General features: G+C 45.3%; 2 protein-coding genes across 2 annotated transcripts; both read right to left on the bottom strand.

Annotated features, from left to right (window-relative positions):
- Window positions 1-2,838: 2,838 nt before the first annotated feature.
- Window positions 2,839-9,404, bottom strand: LOC128708838 (myosin heavy chain 95F). Its single transcript, XM_053803822.1, has 12 exons — window positions 9,147-9,404; window positions 8,927-9,056; window positions 7,853-8,842; window positions 7,623-7,787; window positions 7,251-7,474; window positions 6,537-7,176; window positions 5,950-6,412; window positions 5,796-5,886; window positions 5,515-5,654; window positions 4,441-4,488; window positions 3,504-3,742; window positions 2,839-3,224 (listed from the first exon to the last, which is right to left on the bottom strand). The coding sequence occupies exons 1-12, from the start codon at window positions 9,402-9,404 to the stop codon at window positions 2,839-2,841; spliced, it is 3,774 nt and encodes a 1,257-aa protein (XP_053659797.1).
- Window positions 9,405-17,131: 7,727 nt separating this feature from the next.
- LOC128707940 (transmembrane protein 181) lies at window positions 17,132-19,053 on the bottom strand. Its single transcript, XM_053802901.1, has 5 exons — window positions 18,138-19,053; window positions 17,802-18,079; window positions 17,634-17,736; window positions 17,337-17,561; window positions 17,132-17,271 (listed from the first exon to the last, which is right to left on the bottom strand). The coding sequence occupies exons 1-5, from the start codon at window positions 19,051-19,053 to the stop codon at window positions 17,132-17,134; spliced, it is 1,662 nt and encodes a 553-aa protein (XP_053658876.1).
- Between the last annotated feature and the right edge of the window lie 376 nt (window positions 19,054-19,429).

The raw sequence follows: 19,429 nt of genomic DNA, 5'->3' as shown, positions 1-19,429 counted from the left end.
ATACTTGCGTACACGCTGCGCTTGCGAGCGTACAAGTGTGAGTTCAACGTTTCGTATGAGGCAGTGGTCAAATAATAATATATCCTGCCATCGAGAAGCTTAATACCGCTTCCAAATTTGTTGAAATGAATGTTAAAAATTTTCGGTGATAAAACTAAAGCCTTCAATCTGATTATCCTAAATGTTCTGAAGGGTATGTAAATTTGTTCAATAAATTTCCTTTCGGTGTTCACAAAAAATGCATAGAACACTACCTAATACTTTTGGTTCGCACTCAACAAACAACGTACCATATGGTCGATTGGCATCGGCGTTAGCACGTACAACAGCTTATTTTCTGGCAGCTGTAATAATGGTACTTAAAATGGCTATGAGAAGAACATCTATTATTGGAAGATGACTCATAACTTTTACTACCATTTTCCACTCACATATATCGTTTATTTGAAAATAAATTAAAATCGTATGCTTTTCAAATCGTTTACAGTGCAGGGTTGAATGCTTTAAAACGCCATTTTTGACTCAGGAGCCGTGTTGGATAATGCAATTACTCGTGCAATTTCTACTGCTTAAATTACTTTCTCGTGCAATTTCTGCAATAAAGATAGGCAGGCATAATTTAATTAGCTCATTGATAATATTTTCAAAAACGATAAAGACTAGCGTTGTGTCCAACGAATGATCTGAGCAATGTTCTTCGTAGATTTTTATATGGATCAACTACATCTCTTGAACAGGTAGACGAACGAAAAGTATTTTACGGACTGGGTCATCCGGTACCAGTCTAATTCGGCATCTCCATTATCCTTCCACACATACGTGGTTAAAAATCTTACTGAGCACAGGGTTTTGTCAATTTTGGACCAAGTCCATGCCTCGGAACTCCATGAATTCCTTATAATTCCAGTATTGTTCGATGCGAATTGATGTTTTCTTGGGTATAAAACTTGCTGTAGAAAGTCCAGTTGGTAGCCGTATCTCATCATCAATGCTATTCTCGGGGCAGCCCTTTGATCCAAGATCTGTGATATTTTCTACGACTTCAAAGGTGAGTTCACCTGTCTTCGAAGTTGCAACTAAAAACAATCGTTTACAACAATAAAACTACATCGATTAAAACGACCAACACCGCTAAGTACAGAGAATGTCGTAATGCCACTGCAATAAAAAAACACACATTACACAACGACTAACCGGTTTTTGAAATCACCCATCGGTTTGTATTTATTCGTAGTTAATAGCCTTCGGTTGTATTTAGCTTTTTTTTTGTTTAAATATAGCATTCAAAATAAATTCTCCTATTAAATTCTGGTTTGCATCGTCTTCCGCCAGGTAAATCGATATAGATTATTTAATAATATAATAAAGGTTGATCAGCAGCAGCAGTAGCAGTAAAAACCAGTCTCGAGGGAAACGTTAGACGTTATTTGTTTCTTCTTGCATTTTGTTGTTGTTGTTTCGTTTAAATTCTCTTGCTTTAAAGTTTTTTTTCGCTTCTCCTTTTTTTTTGATTATCCTCACAAACGCACAAAACACACATATTACGCACATCTAACGCTTCTTGTACCAACGCATTCCTTCAACCGCGCTATCGAGTTTGCGCGTGTTCAAGGAAAGTTTCGCATCCGTTTCCTATTTTCTGCACAACTTCGATCATCAATTGTAACATATCTATTACATACATATGTATATATATATATATTAATTATCGTTTCGTTTACTGATAAAAAGGCACCTAACCAAGACACCGCATACACGCACCGTACAGGGAAGGTGTATAAAGGATGCGGAAAATATAGCAAAGTGTTGGAAATTCGAAAAGAACAAATGGAGTTCTTTTGTAAATTTGACAAACTGTACTAAATTTTCCCTTTTTGTTCCCCTATATGGCACTTTCCCCATATAGGTATGTGGTGCACAAAACGTTTTCGGGGGAATGGGTCATTAGTAGCACCGTTTAAAAGGTTGGCATTGTTTGGATGTTGGAATGAGACAAAAAAAAATGCAATCGGTAGAAGGAAGAGATATGTTGACGTGGCAACATATTTTTTCCCGGCGCTAGAGCACCATGGTAAGGGTGCGGCGCAAAACCGCGCGATACAAGTTGTACGCAGATGTGATTAAATTAGTCAATTGGAAACGGTATACAGGTAGTCCCCGATATGCACGGTATCTCCTCTTTTACGCGGATTTGGAGATACGCGGTTTATTGAAATTGAACAGCTGAAGCTGTTAAAAAAATGGTTGATAAGTCCTTCTAATTTGATGCAATACATTTGTGTTAATTTTTGTTATTGTTTTTTTTTTTATAAAAGATCGTCAGAACTGCTGAACATAGTACGGGCAAAGAAGGAAGTGTACTTTATAACATTCAAGTATAAATGATATTGCACCCGGATTCGACATACGTGGATGTCTCAGGGATTATAGCGGTTCGCAATAATAATGTATTTCGGGGACTGCCTGCACTAATTACTAGGCTAGCGTTATCAAGAGTGTGAAAACCTCTTCGCCAGAGAGGCTCCGGAAGAAGGTTCCGGTACGCGCATTGCTCGGAAGCACCACTACTCGTAATAATAATAATCATCATCATAATATTAGTAATACTCCATTCGCGTAGTAAACGTTTGTTAATACTGGTGGAATGGAACTCAAGGAATAAAGGATACTGATTAAGGATACATCAAGTGCTAGTCAAAGTAGCTTCAAATCATCCGACGTCCGGCTTTTCCCGGCGGCCCAACAAGAGGGAAAGTGTGTACCGTCCATTGTTGAACATCAAATTTAGCTAAAAACGACGCGCCCGCCGTCGAACGTGGGCGACAACATTCAACCGAACTACTTTCTCGGTGTAAGTCGGTTGTACGGTTTGCCGCCGTGTTGCTCCCATTCGCGATTAAACTCGTGCTCCAGAATTTCTGCACCGCGCTTCCGGGTCAGGGCGGTTTCCTCCAGGCTCAGCTCGCACATCTGCATGTCGTCCTTGCCGGCCACCAGCAGTATCGGTGGCTTGTCCGTGTGTAGCTCCATCTGGCGGGCGACGTACTGGCCGTCGAAGTGCGCAAACCACCAGCTCCGTTTGCTGTCGTCCGCATTAGCAGCCGTTGCCACTTCCGGGCCGCCGTTAGTCGGCCGCACGAACGGTATGCGGAAGTAACGATGGACGCTACCGGTCGGTACGATCTCTTGCTTCGGAGCCAACCTCGGTGGACCGGAACGTGCCGCTAAAAAAGAAGCAATTTGATTAGATTCGGAAGATATGACCATATATCCAGCAACAAGATAAGATGGACTTTAAACAACAAATAGAATTGTAGTAATGGTATTATAGCTTGGCTTAGACATTACTGGATATAATAGATTGGAAAAATATAAATAAACTTAATAGCAGTTTTCAAAGCGTTTTCTAACAATGACGCTATAACTTCAGTGATCTTGATCAGATATTTCTGACTTTTAATTCTCAAGGTACATCCCTACGCGAAACGCAATGATATACTTACCCGCCTCCATAACACTGCGCGGTGCTCGCTCGTTCTCATCCATCGTCGTGCGCTTGCGGTTCTTTGCCTTCCAGGCGTGGTACACCTTCAGCCGGCGGTGAAACTCATGCCGGCAGGCCTCCAGCAGCTCGATGTCACAGCTGGTGTTGATCGCATCACGCAGCTCCGAGTACTTCCACTTCGATAGATCGTGCTTTTGCTTCTCAACCAGCTGCTGTTGTGCCCGGATTGCTTCCGATCTGTAGTAAAAGGTTCAAATAAAGTGTTATTAACATGAGCGGTACTGTGAATGTTTAGTCCTTATCTGCAATAGAATAACATCACCTTTGCCATCTCTGAATGAGTTATGAAAATTTATATATATATAAAAATGGAAAATACTTTCTAATTACAAGAGGCAAAGGTGACGCACATTGCGACGCGGCTCGAATGGAGGGGTGAATAAATTAGTGTTTATTTTAAATGGAGCTGTATAAAACGGTGGAGCAAAACAAAACAAAAATCTCTCGTCACACAACATACACACGATCGTTTTTTGATATACGTATGTACAATATTGTTTTTTTTTTACATAGAAATAGTTTGAAAATTGTGAGAAGAGGAAAAACTCGTAAGTGTTTCCATCTCATGCTATTTTCCAAATGAAATTCATGTCCTGCTCCAACGACGACGCCTCAAACACGAGGTAGTGAACGTTTCATAGGACGTTCAAGTGGATACTTTATAATTTAATTTAAAAAAAAACTAAAACAAGACAATAAAATAACACAAAAAAATGAAATGTTTTTAAGTAAAAAAAAGTTAAATAAAAACGATAAAACAAAACAAGGAAGGAGATAAAGGAAGGATTGTACGTTTCCTGCTTTCTTGCTGTTCGATTGGTTGGGTGTAGGTAGGAGTGTTGTGGGTTTGTGTAATGTAGTATTTTACAATGTACCTTATCAATCGGTTTGCGTTGCCCAATGGCGTGACCTCTGGCGTACCGCTGGAGAATGGGTTGGAAAATGCATTGAAACAAACATAGTTAAAATAGAAATTCGTGATCCGTGTGGTAGTGGTGGTGTTTTTTTTTTGTTTGGGGTGGTGAGAAGCCGTGGAAAGACAGAGCCCGAATAGGCCCGAGATTGAGTGTAGACTAGTTGTGATCAGACTGATGAGGTTGACTAAATGAATATGACCAGTGCGGGAAGACCGCCAGATACGACCAAGATATTATTTACTACACAAATGATAGCTTTTTCTTAAGTTATTAAGGTAAACAGTTTTGTTTTGTATAGCCAAGATACAAAAATTCTGAATCAATTTAGTCAGAAATAGCCAAAAAGCTTTAATGATACTGAGTAAATATGAGAAATTTATCGTTTGTGTAGGGAGTCTTAATCGAAAAAGATAGTGATTAAAAGATTGTTTTAAATTTTAAACGAAAAGTGTTATGTATTCCTACAGTTTGAGCGCTCTAAGGATATTGGAAGAGTTTTGACTCAGTAGAAAATGTAACGAGTGTAAATAGAGAGAAGACCCTTGAATAGTGTTATTTTAAAGATTTTGTATAAGTGTTCAAAGGGAATTTGATCACACACCGCTGGTTGGAATAACACATCTCCATAGAAATAGAACACGTAGCGAATTGTAGTAGAGACGAATTGCTGGAAGTTAAATGTACAATTGCTTAACACCATCACCGAAACTAGAAGATCATTAAATTTGACTACTGTTAGGTTAATTGAACGTGAAGCACCCAGCACCGAATAAAACTACCCAAATATACAACGCTAGCTAGCGAAATATACAAGCAATAAAGGAAATACAACAACGCCGACACCGTAACAGAGAAGCACCGAGGTTAGAAGCGAAACAGAACGGAGCAACAAGGGGGAAGTTGAAAAAGACGTTGCACGCGTCTAGTGGATGTTAGTGCTTAACTACACACACACACACAGGACACACAGATGACGAAACTAGGAGTTGCGTGTGGCGTAGGTACCGCTTGTACCATACGATTGTTGCATACTTTCTCAACGCGGGCGGACTGTCCTCGACCTGTCCGTTCGATTCCTGCGCCAGACGGAGGGCTAGCTCGTGATCGCGACGCTCCTGTTCCAGCTGCTGCCGATACTGTATGTCCTCCTGCGCTTCCTTTTCCAGTTGTGCCTGAGTAGGTGTTAGAACAGAGTACCGATTAGCGTATGAAGCGTACACGGGCGCGGTTAGGTGTTTGTCGCGCTCCTCACGGTCGAGCAGTGACCGGAGTTCTTTGGCCGCCGTACTAAGGGCTAGTGCGGATGACAGTACCTGTAGGGCAAGGGCTGCCTTCCGATCTTCGCCTTCCTGGCGGATTCGTTTCGCTTCCTCCTCCTTGCGGCGTGCCTCTATTTCCGTTTTCCTGCGTGGGGCGAACATGTCACATTAGTAACTGCAATAAACGATACAGGGAGATCATACTCACTTCTTTCTGTTTTCTTCCTCCTCTTTGAGGCGACGCATTTCCTCCTCCTTGGCACGGCGCTCGGCCTCCATTGCGAGCTTGATCTTGTTCAGCCGCTCCTGCTCTTCGGCATTCCGTTGCTCCTGCAGGCGTGCATTGATCAACTTCATGTTTGTGTCTAAGCTGCGCATAATTTCCGCGTACTGTTGATCAATCGCGGCGGCACTGATCGACGGATTGTTTCGTATCTTAGCGATCGCAACGGTCAGCATCGCCTGCACGTCTCGTATGTTTGCCTGCATCTTTTCACGGTCCATCTTCAGCTGCTCGGCAATCGCGTGCATCTTGTTCAGATTGCTTTCTACCGCCCTTATCTTGGCGATGCCACGGTAGCGTGGTTGATGCTTCTTGCGCACCAGATAGCCACGGACCGCCTTCTGCAGCTGCACGACCGATTTGTTACGGAAGATGATGCGATTTTTCACTGAGGATGAAGGAAAGAAAACATTCAGTGGAGGTAGGTTTCGGGTTAGGTTAAAACAGCAAAACACTGGAAAGTAAGAAACAGAAGCGTTAAATAACATGTATGTATAAGACGATTGGCCTACGTTTGATGACGCATATCGCAGCGAATGCCGATTTGATCCAGCGTGAGCGGATTAGCCACTTCTTCACCTTAGCGACGATCGCCTTCAGGTTTTCCGGATCCGAGCGCATAATGCGATCGAACTCGACGAACTTGCCCGGTCGGAAGAACACCTTCGTGATGCCGAACTTGAACTCGTTCGAGTTCAGCTTCAGCGACATCAGCATCGCCTCGCAGAAGGTGCGCGGTGGCAGCCTGGCCAGTTCCGGCGGCAGATAGCTCTTGTACATGTTGTACAGCTCGTTGAACGGTACGCGCGACGGATAGCCGTACTCCATCAGCTCCAGCACCGAGTTGGTACCGGAGTACTTCAGCTGGGCCAGTGCCAGGCTGCCCTCAAACTCATGGTCGATCATGCGGCTGTTCGGTTTGATACAGCGTATAAAGTTGGTACCGTTGTTGCGCAGCTTCTCCAGCAGTTCGCTCAATTGCGACCGAAACTTCGAGCCGACCGAGATGAAGGATAGCTTGCCGACGTTTATCGGCATCTTGCCAGTACCGCCGCCACTGAACAGTGCATTTAGCAGTGCATTTTCTGACTCTTGCACCAATCCCTCCAGGGACGCGTGTAGCGCATCGTTATTCTTCTCGATGAATTGGTTCTGCAAAAGAAGGAGGAGGGTAAACGGCGAAAACATAAGTATACTGACGCAGCGTGGGTTGATGCATTGCCTACCGTATTGTAGCACACAGCACCGGCAAAATGGCGAACCAAAAACCCTTCATCGTCGCGCAATGAACGGTGCGCCTTGAGCCGCGATGCCCTCGGGAACGACAGTCGGTAGTGGCCGGTCCAGGCCGAGTGTACCTCGTTCGTAAAGTGTGCGTACGACGGTCTCGGCAGCTTCGATTCCTCATCCAGCAGCGTAAAGATACCGTTCGATTTCGATTCGATCAGCTCTGTGTGAGAAAAGCTTTTTGTGTTAATATGCATCCATAACAGCGTTGTGCTTGATGAATGAATAAATAATGTATGACCATGAATCTGAATCCGATATACCCAACACTAACCCATACTATCTTAAATTTACCGCCTTGTTCCACTTACCGATAATGTCCTGATTGTCAGTGTACTTAATTTCCGGTACGTTTAGACCCTCACGCGCGTACAGCACCTGTTCCGCCGCTAGTATATTATCGTCGAAAAACTTTTGCAACTTTTCATTGCAGTAGTTGATGCAAAACTGTTCGAACGAGTTGACCGTGAAATATTCTGTGGAAAGTGAAAACAGACGGTGAAAAAATGTACTGAAGAATTCGGGAATTCGAGAATATTACCGAAACCAGCGATATCAAGCACACCGATGTAGTAGCTAGAGGCTTGGAATGGAATGTTCTGGTTGATGAGCGCAACGATGTGATCGAACAGCTTCGAGTAGAGTGCTTTTGCGAGTGCATCGCGCGCATTGTTCGCTTCGTACACCTTAAGCATTACCATAATGACCGTGCCCTTAATGCCACCGCCTTTACTCTTCATTACGCGCGACATTAGCGCCTGGCGCAGTTCGGACGGATCCACCCCGATCAGCCGTGCCGTGACGTTCAGTGACGCTTGCGAGTCCTGCGTTATTCGGCACCCACCGTTCGAATCTTCCGGATTCTCCTCGAAACGGATATTGCCGAGATGGAGTACTGCCGCCACGAGCGAGTAGATTTGCATCCGTTCCATCTCGCCCAACCCTAACCGACCGAGCGCTTCATCCAGCTGCCGGAAGTCCTCCAAGTCGTCCAATATCGGATCCTTTAGCGGACCTTTCGTCGTGTGCACACGCGATTTGTACCCAGCCGGTATGCGTGATTCCGTGTTCGGGTGCGTAAAGTACTGTGTGCATCCGCACAGATATCGATAGTCGTCCGGTTTAGTTAGAGCGAGCTTTTCTCGCAGTGCTGTCGGTGCGCCAGCGCACAGCAGATAAAACACGTGATAGTTGCGTTCGTCCGGGCTCTGCGTGCAGATGCGACTCTTCTCCAGCAGGTAGTGCGAGATGTGACCACCAACCACCTGGCACCGTTTGTCATAGTGCACCTCGATGAACTTGCCGAACCGTGAACTGTTGTTGTTACGCGTCGTTTTCGCATTGCCGAACGCTTCCAGTATTGGATTCGCGTCCAGTATCTTTTGCTCGATCGGACCGGCCGCCGCAACCGAATCGCACAGGAACTTGAGCAGATACTTGGTGCTTTCCGTCTTGCCCGCACCGGATTCACCCGACACGATGATCGATTGGGACATCTTCAGTACGCGCATATCTCGTATTGCTTTATCGGCTGGAAAGATAACAGACGGAGAAGGGCACGTTAATCGTTGGGCTTTCGATGCATGTATGTTTGGTGACGTTACGAATGTCTTACCGATTGCATACACGTGCGGCGGTAGTTCACCGATCGATTTACCGCTGTACCGTTTCAGCGTTGTCTGCGAGTAAAGGTCGGGTATTTCCTTGTACGGGTTGACGGCGATCAGAATGTTTGCCACATAGGTCTGCGGATGTTGGTAAAGAATTGAACAATTTAAGCACCACATCAGGAGAAAACTGTTAATTTTGGTCGTGATGCTGTCGTTAAACCTTACATAAATCTTGTCCTTGTAGTAACGGTTTCGTATATTATCCAGCAGCGTTGCCTCGTTCAGAAACATCAGCTCACAGTTATCATCGTTGTCCGAGGGTCGTTCGCAGGAGGGAAAAATGTCCTCCGGGATGCAGGAACGCTTCGGCAGCTTGCCGTCGACGGGCTGCACCTCATACTCGGACGCACCAATCTCGACGATGCGCCCCTGTATGTAGCCATCCTGTATGTCGCGTGCCCACACCAGCTGTGAATCCAGCATCACTGTCCGACAAAAAAAGGAGAAAAAAATTAGGAAAGTTAGCCTGCCAATTCACTGACCAAGAGCCGTTTTTTTTTACTTACTTGTGATTGGGGGTGAGGTTTGCTGTTTTGGCACGGTCCGTCTATGGTCGGGTGGTACGGGTACGTTATGTGTCGCTAGTGGAAACTCCGCTGCGCGGAACTCTGGCCCGGCGGGATGAAGCGACCCCCACAACTATCCGGTCTGCCGCATTGGTGTGCATGCAAGGGCAGGGGTGGTGGTTGAGCGTGAAAATAAAAAGAGAAATCACAAAACCGATTTGAAATTAAAAACTTGCAACGAGCGGAAAACTGGAACGTGGAGTTTTCACCTCCGCGGCACATTGGCCGGTCTATCTCTTTCTGCCCGCCCTCTCCGCCTTCCCCTCAACCCGTTGTTTTGTTGTGGTTGCGGAAGTGAAATGAATGAAAAACACGTTTACCCCAAACCGGTGGCTTCGGACCACAACAAAACGGTAACAAACACACACACACACAAACACGCGGAAGCATTCGCTTTTAAGGGAAAAAGGCACACTTTTTTCCGATATTCGTTATGGGTTCCTTTCCCAAACACCGTGCGCGATCAATCGCACACCACCTGCTGGGTTGGCTGGGTTTTTTATTACTCGCTTGCACGTTTGCAGCACCCGATCTTCACTCTCTAACACTGCCGCTACTATCGCAAGCCGTAACATCATCGAACAATGACGGCACACACCGTACATGCATATATACGAGGGTTTTGCGCTTAACAGAAGCACAATGCAACCGAAAGGAAAGGAAAGCAACAAAAAAACAACGTAATAAGATAAAACGGTAGAGAAACTTTTCTTCATCACGTTTGATGTTGATGATCTAAAGATATGCGGTGAATCATGGGTCGGATCGAAATGGGGAGCCTTTCAATGGATGAAAATTGACGTAGGCCAGTATATAAACGACCATCTCACCTTTGTACGCTCATAGGGCGGGACGGGCCGGGAAAGCCGGTTCAAAATGAAGGCAATGTATGTGTGAGGTTTTTGTCTAACCTGATTAGGGGCATAATGCAACACAACCAAAAACATACCATCGACGAAAGACTCTTTTTACCGGTTCACCTCACAATTAGCCCTGCGCTAACCCTTTTTTTTTGCTGCTTGCACACACTTGCGGTCAACAAAAGTACACAAACACCGAGAGATAACATAATGGTGTTGGAAGCGTCGGGAAGCTGCGCCTTTGTGTGTGGGGCAGGCATAATTCTACAAATTGAAAGCCGTAAACCTAACCTATTTCTATTGCGCGTATTGAATAAAAAAAAAAGAGACGAAACCGAAGTCGTTCTGGACACTACATCAGAAAAAGGGACGAGGGAAGGGAAGGGAGAGAGGGAACGGAGGGTAGTTATTGGGTGGGTTGCGTTTGGGTGGATCGCATGATGCTGTGAATCATCAATTCGCGCCCATGTACGAAGGTATTTCACTGTAGATCACTTGCGAACAGCAACTACCACGCTTCCAGTGGTTCGCAACCTCTTTTGACACGAAATTGAAAAAAAAAAACAAAACAAAAAGCCATAAAAACTTTATCGACTATTGAGAATTTTTTAATTAGCAGCATGACGCAACTTGAAGCGAACAGGCACATTGGAAGGAACGCATACGATGAAGCGCCATTGCAACTTATCGCATCGATTAACAGCTTATTGCGGTTGTTTAATATTTGTACGATCCAGAGCGAAACGAGCGCAGGTGGTCGTATTGGTTGGTGGTGGTGCACAAACTGCAAGACTAATTTGATTTAAGTGACTAACATAAGCTTACAGACCGTTCTGAGAAATATGTCGTTGCTGTACCGTATTAAGGTTTCGTCACTAAAACAATGTGAAGCGTTAATGCTTGTTTGTTTCGATAAAGGGGCGCTAAGATCCATAAAACCATCCCGAATGGAACTTAAATTGATATTAAGAACTGTTGTAAAGGTTTCTTTCTCTATTAAACTTTGTTTTTATCAATATTTTTTCGTGTTATGCTGTCATTTTACGGCCTCCACAACACACTGTCGTGTGAAGAACGGTGTCGCTATCAATACACCACCGGGCCCCGCAAGGTGCTACGTTTTATGACGGAAAAATTCCCAAGGCTGCAAAGATGCCAAAGAATATCTGCATATGCCAACATATTATATTGGAGAATTTGACTATAAAAACCATATAAATATAAAGCAGCGCCACTCAAGGGTTGGCCACCACTGACATTTGGGGACCTCCGGCGTTCCGTACGATCGGCAATATTCAGTCAAACTAACGCAACATCCTCCGCCACCGCCATGGGCCAACAACAAGGGGGACACGTTGAAATCTGACGCCTCATCATTACCCGCAACGACCACTCCACGTGCCCAAACGTCCGTTGCAACTCGGTGCGATGCGTTTATGCCGCCGCAAAACCGACACGGTAGGATGGGTTTATTTTATTTTTTTTAGTTGGAGAGCGCGCGGCAAGCACAATTTCGTTGGAGTAAATTGAAAGGGGGCGAGTTTGTGTGTGTGTGTGTGTGGTATAAGTTGCACACACCGGTGCGGAGGGCAATGTAGGTAATAAACAATTGGCAGCAAGCGCGTTCCGGATTTGGATGTGCATTTGTATGGGCCCTCGTGTCATCATATCCCCCTCATCCTCCTGTGCACACACACACACAAACACACACATAGGGAAGTGGTTATTTTTGTTGTTGTAAGTTGGCCAAGCTCATGCCGCTATTGCAATGTTGAATGTTTTGCTTGCAGCTGAACTCCACACGGCCCCATTGTACAAAACTGGCGGGTGGAAACCGCAACCCTGCCATTCTCACCATGCCCCGAGGCATGTGTTTTGTTGTAGTATTGTATTTTCGCTGTTTAGCATGTTCCTGTTTTTAGGGGGGGGGGGGGGGGGGTAATGGATAGCATAAACAAGTGATCGTGCTGCTCCCACGTAATGCGCTTCTTGCTTAAAAAAAAAACTAAAACCGTCCCCGGTGATGAACAATTAGTGTAAGCATGTGCGGCAAAGTAGTACGTGGGTTTCCCATACACATATCAACGCACGCACGCGGTCGTGTCTGCTTCCTTCGCGGACGTTCGATCGGCAAAAGATAAAGGGTTTCCACAATCATGCAGCAGGAATCTTACTTGACGAAATTGTACCGTGTACGGGAAAGGAACAAAAGAAGATAATAAAAGGGTGTACTCTTTCGCTTCCCTTCACTACCGGCGCCCGCTTTTGGAGGGAATATTACACGCCACAGATATGCTACCGCACCAGGCCGGGAAACCTATCTTGATCACATGTGTGCTGTATTTTTCCACCTGTCTGCCACGGGTGCGCTTATCTACAAGCTCATACCAGAGCATTTCAAGTTATCAACAAAAAAAAAAAGAAACCGGAAGTGGCGCTCTATCCGTGGCCTCGTTTTGTCTCTTTTTCATCCTTTCCAATTTCTATCGCCTGATGCATATTATTGGTACCAGGTTTGGTATGGTAAATAGTGACCACCGCTCAATCTCTTTTTTCCCGATTCCTCCCGGGGTTTTGCAAATGGTTTTACATCTCTCAACCCCTACCTTGGTCGGTTCGTCTCGGAATAGAGCATAAGTGGAGTTGCCTCTAAAAAAAAACACAAACAAACAAGAAATTAAAAACCGATATCAAGAAGATGCAAGCTAAATAAACCACTATGTTTTCTTCTTTTGGGGCCATCCGTCTTCGCTGCCTGCATACACTTTGGACGAGCGCTAGCGTGGGGATTTCGGGGTGCGGAAATGGGCACACAATTAGCTGGCCAGAAATTCGGTAACCGCTTCGTCCGCTTTTGCGTGTGTGTGTGTGTGTACGAATCAACTCCCGGGCAAAAAGGGTAAGACAAGAAAATGCCCGTGCTGGAAAGCTGCCGCAGATTCGATTTTCCAGCTTTCCCTGATTACCCATGAACGCCACTTTGACCAGTGATGTCAAACTCAGTTTGGCACGTAGAATCTTTGCGGCGAAGGTTATCGATATATTGGGGCAGTTGTGGTTAACGGATTTTATTGGGCACCATGCGGATGTATGAAAACTCCGATTTCATACTGCATTTTTCCAATTATCGGGGGAGAGAGTGACTACGGGAGTAAAATCGTTTATACTTTAAGTTACAAAGTTGACTTCTTTCTCTGAAATTTTGAAATTTGACGAATTTTTGAAAGAATACATTAAAATAAATGTTTAATATGACAAAGGAAGATATTTTCTATCAATTTTGCACCTTTTGCTTAGATTTTGTGCTATAACCTAATTCATCTGTCAAATTTCTAACAACAGCGTATCTCGACGACTGCCTGTACTTTAACACCGTACCGAAAATTACGATAATCATCGGCAAAACATCTCCTTTTTCACGACGATCCAACCAGCATTAAGAGTGATTACACCTACGTCAACGTTAAGGGTTTTGAATACGCTTTGAGTGGCAACGTTAAACTGAATTTACAAAGTTTTTTCATAAAAAAAAAAAACAATCGTTTCCTCTAAGTGGTATGCCGGTTGTTTACATTATGGTTATGCCATACGGTTTCTGATTCATCTAGACATCCAGACCAAGTACTCAAAATTCCGTCGCGAGCCGGATTGGAACAACTTGAGGACCGTATGTTTGACATGTCTGAACTACTGCCGGGTCTGCATTGCTTGTCGATACCGCGAAACCTGCGATAGGAACCAATCGGTTTGCCCTGCCGGTGAGATGTGTAAGCGGGTGGTAAGGGGGCAAGGAGTTCGCTTTTCTCTTCTCATGCACCCCCTTTCCCCGGGGGTTCATTTGCTGGGGATGACGAAGACACTAAAATAAGGGTGTACTGGCACAACTTCAAGACGATGAGATGTCGCACATGACGTCTCTCTCTTACTTCTGCCTCATTTCTTATCTTCCAGTCGTCGGGGCAGGTGTGTAGATACTTGGCAAACGGAACCGTCCGAACAAACCCGGCGCAGGGTGGCTGAAGGAGTATCGTTCCTATCGTTACCGGCCATGGTTGTCACCGTTTGAAGTATTTCGCGATTTTGCGATAAGGGAAATAGGTAGAAAAAAAGCCCCCAAACGTACTACAATCTATAAACTCGGGGCTCTCCCGCCACTGGTGACGGTGGCGGTGATGATGTTGGTTGGTCCTCAAGTGTCACCTTAACAACCTAGAATAACCGTGCTCCAGAACTGGAGCAGACTTAAGCATCGCTGTCGCCCATTGGAAGCCATTTGCTGACAATGCCATAAACTTTGCCACTTGACTTTCCGATTTGTTGTGCAGACGGTCCACTTCATGCGCGTCCGGAACATTCTCCCCTAAAGCTTCGAAGGAAATCGACCGTTTTTTTTTTCTTTCCCTTGCCCATCCACCCTCAACCTCACTCGAAAAAAAAAACAGCATAAGGGTGGCGGATCGGACGCCCCCTCACACGGTTTGTGTTTTAAGTGCACAAAAAGGGTTTCCATCCCAATGGAAGCAAGCCCCGGAACGTGGGGTGGAACGAAATGGATGGATAATGCATCACCATCTTTTGCGTTCTTCCGTCCCGCTCAGTCTCTCTCACTCTCTCGTTCTGCCGGTTAGCGTTCACCGCGTCACCTTACCAGCCGCGGAGATAGCGGTCGAGCGAGATGGTGAGATAGTGATTTGAAAACGATGGAAAATCAAGCCCCAGCCCTGGGTGGGGAAGAGGGGAAACATACTTTTCTGACCCTGTAAGTACAAATAAGCAACTATCATCGGACACACACTGCAAAGAACGATGCTGTATGCATACTGTTTTAAGGGAAGATTTTTCAAAGTTGTCTTACCTTCTGCTACGTTGCCTCGGTTTTTATTGAATGGTTGGAATGTTTTGCAGTTCACACTAGCGTCCGCTTTTTCGTGTTGCAGTAGCGGCAGCAACTGTACGAGGTATGGAAATGCAATTGCTCGTGTGTATGTGTATATCAGCGGGGGTCTGTAGAATGAGTTGTGTGTTGGCGGTTGATTGTGTGGAAATGGGGGGTTTCGTCGCATAAGCAGCACACGTACGGCACGGCAAGCACACCTACACACACACACACACGCGCGCGCTCGTGCCCGCTTACACACTTACGCACCGGTTTTAGGTACCTGCGGGAGCGGCACGCAACCCGGGGAAGCCCTACGAAACAATGAATGTTTTGGGAGGGTTTGTTCGGGTTCGAGTTACCCCACTGGACAGCAAAACCACTACAGCACCATAGACACACAGGCACAGAATAATAAGCTATATCGCGAATAATACGGACCGGAACGAAATCTTTGACTAACAACGGCACAATACACACCACGGCACAGCTGTTTTGCAGTGCATGTTACGGGTTCGCCTCTCGCTCTTGCCTTCTGGAAAGGGCAAAACGGTTTCTTTGCACAGCACCACCGCTAGCCGCGAACTTGTCCTACCGGATGACCGTGCGAATGTAATGAGCGGACAGCGGTGAAACCATTGAAAAAATTTCCACGAAGGCGCCTCACTGACAGCTGGTAGTGATGGTCCGGTTTTCGGAACGGATTGGTTCAACGTCAAGACTGAACCAGTATGAACTGCCACATTTGACAGCTGGGGTACCAAGGTGAAAAAAATCGGCAATCTACCCAGCTGTCTCGTTTGAATCTTGTTTGACAGATAATCCAGTTAAATTTGAATTTAAAATTAGATTTTCCTTGTGGTTGGAGTGAGTTTAGTGAACTGAAAAGCATCATAAGAGCTACTTTTGCAGTTGTCTGTTCGAAAAATGTTTGTATGTTGGAGTTGTGTTCATGTTTGCTAAGTGCGGTGTTTTTAATTGATTTTTCTCGTTACTTTGAAAGCATCTTCATATTCGTTCATTGATAGTTTATTGTAACTTCCACCACTCGCCGTTTATCAGATATTTTATTTGATATATTATCTAAATAATGAATACATCTCAACCGTGAATGGAGAGATCAAATGAAATATCGTTACTTCAATAATCTCAAATATTCACAAACAAAGAAATTTGTTCTATCTCTTATCAACTCGTTATTGTAGTCGTATTTCTAGTTATACTCTTCATTCGATTGCAACCGTAGTGGTGGCCCGTGCCTAGAATTGGAAATATGTTTCATTCAATCATTTGTATGTGCAACGTTTACTAGGCAACGAGAAACCCACACGATTGGCAATCACTATACTTTTACATTCATTTGCAATAGTTCTTACTTTCATAGGATAGATTAAATAAATTGTTCTAGTTTATCTGTTGAACCGCGAAACGGGATCAGCAGTTCTTGCATACGACGGCAGCGATGCCGGTGGAGAACCGCACCTAGTGATGTAAACGTTTAACGGGGTGCTATCACGAAACGTAAACAAAGCGCACACAGGATGAAGTTAACCGAAGCAGTTAGACCAAATCAAACATAAAAAGGTATTTTGAAATTAATTGACACCTTCACAACATATTTCCTGTGTTTTTCCACCCTAATAAAGTACCCTGCTTTTGCTATTAATGTTCTAAACGTATGATATTGCAACTCTACTTGCTTTAAAGTACTGCGGAAGTTTCAACCTGGTTGACAATAGCACAAACGAATCGACTCCTTGCGGTTGCTCTAGCTGATTGTTGTAAATTGGGTAAGTAGGTTGGGGTTTGAAAATTGGGTTCTTTAGGAAATTTGACTATAGTACAGATTTAATCACTATCATAATCGTTTCCCTTACGGCAGGCTGAATTCAACGGTCTACGGCTTTCCTCGTCCGAGCCGTACATCACTTCTTCGTCTGAATCGTTGATCATCGAAAACGTAGGATTATCTTTCGCTATGATCGGTTCTGGAAGTAGAAAGGGTGTGTTGAGTAAGAAAGCTCCATCGCGTGGCGAAAAGCATTACCATTACCATGCACAGCGGGACCACTGGGCGAATAGACATAGGCCATTGCATAGAGATAAAAATTTAACAACCCATAGAAGCACATAAATTGTGCCGAGCTCTTGTAGCTGGTGTACAGCTGAGCGATAAAGTTATCCTCCAGTGTGTCGAATCCAAAGTGTTGCATCGTTACGATGAGAGAAATCGATAGTACAATCAACATCAGCAGCGTTAGGATCTTTAGCCTCATATCTACCCGTGAAGGAAACATTGAATGAAAAGTATAGTGAGACACGGAACTTAAAGAATCCTGTCAATTCTTACCAAAGTATGGCATCGATCGCAACTCCGAATATGCTTTCAGCATCAAAAGTCCCAAATACAGTAAGTACATTGCACCGGCAATCGAAACAAACACCTTCAATCCCTGCAAATATGAATGAAGAATTAATGGTGCAACTATTCCCCCTTTACAGGAATACTGAAACGCACGTTGTAGTTTTCGGAATCCTCAAAGTGACTGTACGTAGGATCGTTCAGCTCGTCGCACTTCTCCCAAATACCCAACACGACCGCACACAGCCAGATGGGAAGCACGACGATCAGCTTCGGCAAATAGAATGTGAGTAATTTGCGCTCATTTTGCCGCAATCCATGATACACACAGAGCCAGAACATGAGTATACCACAGAGAAATGTGGTCTGAAGAAGCGCATCGATTATACCCGGGAACCAATTGTTGGCGATAAAGATAAGAGGAAAGATGGGATCTGCCCAAGGCGGGATAAAGTTAATATGAGTGTTTTTAAGGTAAATTTTTTTACGTACTGTTAAAAAGCAGCAACAGCGGTAACAATATCGAGAGCCATTTCTGCTCGATCGACCAATCGTTCATCGGATATTTTCGCAGCGTATGTGCGAACCAGCACGTGATGATAAAGGTAAACAACACGAAGATGAACCGGAACCAGATCTCGATCTGCGTGAAGGCGGGATTGTACGATTTGAAGTAAAACTGTACGGTCCGTATGTTGTACCGCTGGTGAAACGCTTCCAGGCCGTAAAAATGCACCGTCACGATGTAGTGCGCGTAGTCGAGAAATCCGATATGCAGCACGGTAAATTCGTCGCACTCCTCATAGCTGCAGGAAAGATGGCGGGTGCGATTTTTCACATCCGCCCCACCATTGTGCGTACCGCCGTACACCGGCATCGGTTTGTGTTCCGCCGTGAGGCCTTCGATCTGTACGCTGATGTGGAACTTCTTATCCACCATCTCGTCGTCGGTGTTGTCCGTCGTCAGCTTGGCGATAATCCACAGCTGCTGGGAGTAGGTGGTCAGTAGCGGCGTACGCATCACAAACGGTCCGCGCGCAAGATAGTTGCTCGGCGCGTCCGGTGTTGTGGTCACGTTGGGCTGTAGCGAACTGCCGCTCACCTTGCTCATTACCGTAATTGGTGGACCGGCGAGCCCGATAAATATGCCCAGCCCGAAGCAGGCAAAGAACGCCAGAAAGACGGTGGCAAACTCGCGCTTGTTCATCGAGTACAGCCGCATATGGACGGACCGTTCGCACCGGTCATGGTGATACGCTGGGGCGATGTATTTGTTAAACTCGCTGAACAGGTCGCTAAACTGGGCGAGACTCTGGCGCAACCGGAGACACATTCCGGCGGGCGTTACGTACGAGTAGCCCAGCTTGGACGTATCCTCCGGCGGTTTGGACGATCCGGAGGAAGCCATGGTGCGTTCTTACCGTTTTAACGCGAACCGTAGTAATGCTTTTTCCCGCTGTAAAGCTCCTGGTTGCTGGTGGACGAGCTGCGTGTTGACATATGGTAAATATGTTGATGTTGAGCCTCCCCCTCCTCTGGCCCAGTTACGTTCGTTTGTGATGTAGGTTTCGTTTTACGCAAATACCCTCGGTAATTCGGTTTCTACTCAGCTGCTTCTACACACTCGAGTCGATTCGCAACTTGGTTTCCAGCGCTATCCAACGTCGCAATTTGCTAGCATTATCTGCTAACGGAGACGGAGGGGACGCTGTATTGAAGCGCTGTTTGTGTTGAGCCTCGACTTTGACACACTGGAAGGTACCGTTCGGACGATGCTGAGTGCC

Source organism: Anopheles marshallii, chromosome X, assembly GCF_943734725.1.
Source record: "Anopheles marshallii chromosome X, idAnoMarsDA_429_01, whole genome shotgun sequence".
NCBI lineage: Eukaryota > Metazoa > Arthropoda > Insecta > Diptera > Culicidae > Anopheles > Anopheles marshallii.
Note: the sequence above shows the minus strand (reverse complement) of the source record. Positions and strands in the feature narration are given on the sequence as shown.

Coding starts and splice junctions, on each gene's coding strand:
- LOC128708838 (XM_053803822.1), bottom strand. CDS start 9,404: ATGCTGGATTCACAGCTGGTGTGGGCACGCGACATACAGGATGGCTAC. Junction 6,413..6,536: donor TGCGATATGCGTCATCAAAC/GTAGGCCAATCG, acceptor CTTCATCCTCAG/TGAAAAATCGCATCATCTTC. Junction 5,887..5,949: donor GAGGAAGAAAACAGAAAGAA/GTGAGTATGATC, acceptor CGCCCCACGCAG/GAAAACGGAAATAGAGGCAC.
- LOC128707940 (XM_053802901.1), bottom strand. CDS start 19,053: ATGGCTTCCTCCGGATCGTCCAAACCGCCGGAGGATACGTCCAAGCTG. Junction 17,562..17,633: donor GCGATCGATGCCATACTTTG/GTAAGAATTGAC, acceptor CTTCACGGGTAG/ATATGAGGCTAAAGATCCTA. Junction 17,272..17,336: donor CAGTGGTCCCGCTGTGCATG/GTAATGGTAATG, acceptor TTCTACTTCCAG/AACCGATCATAGCGAAAGAT.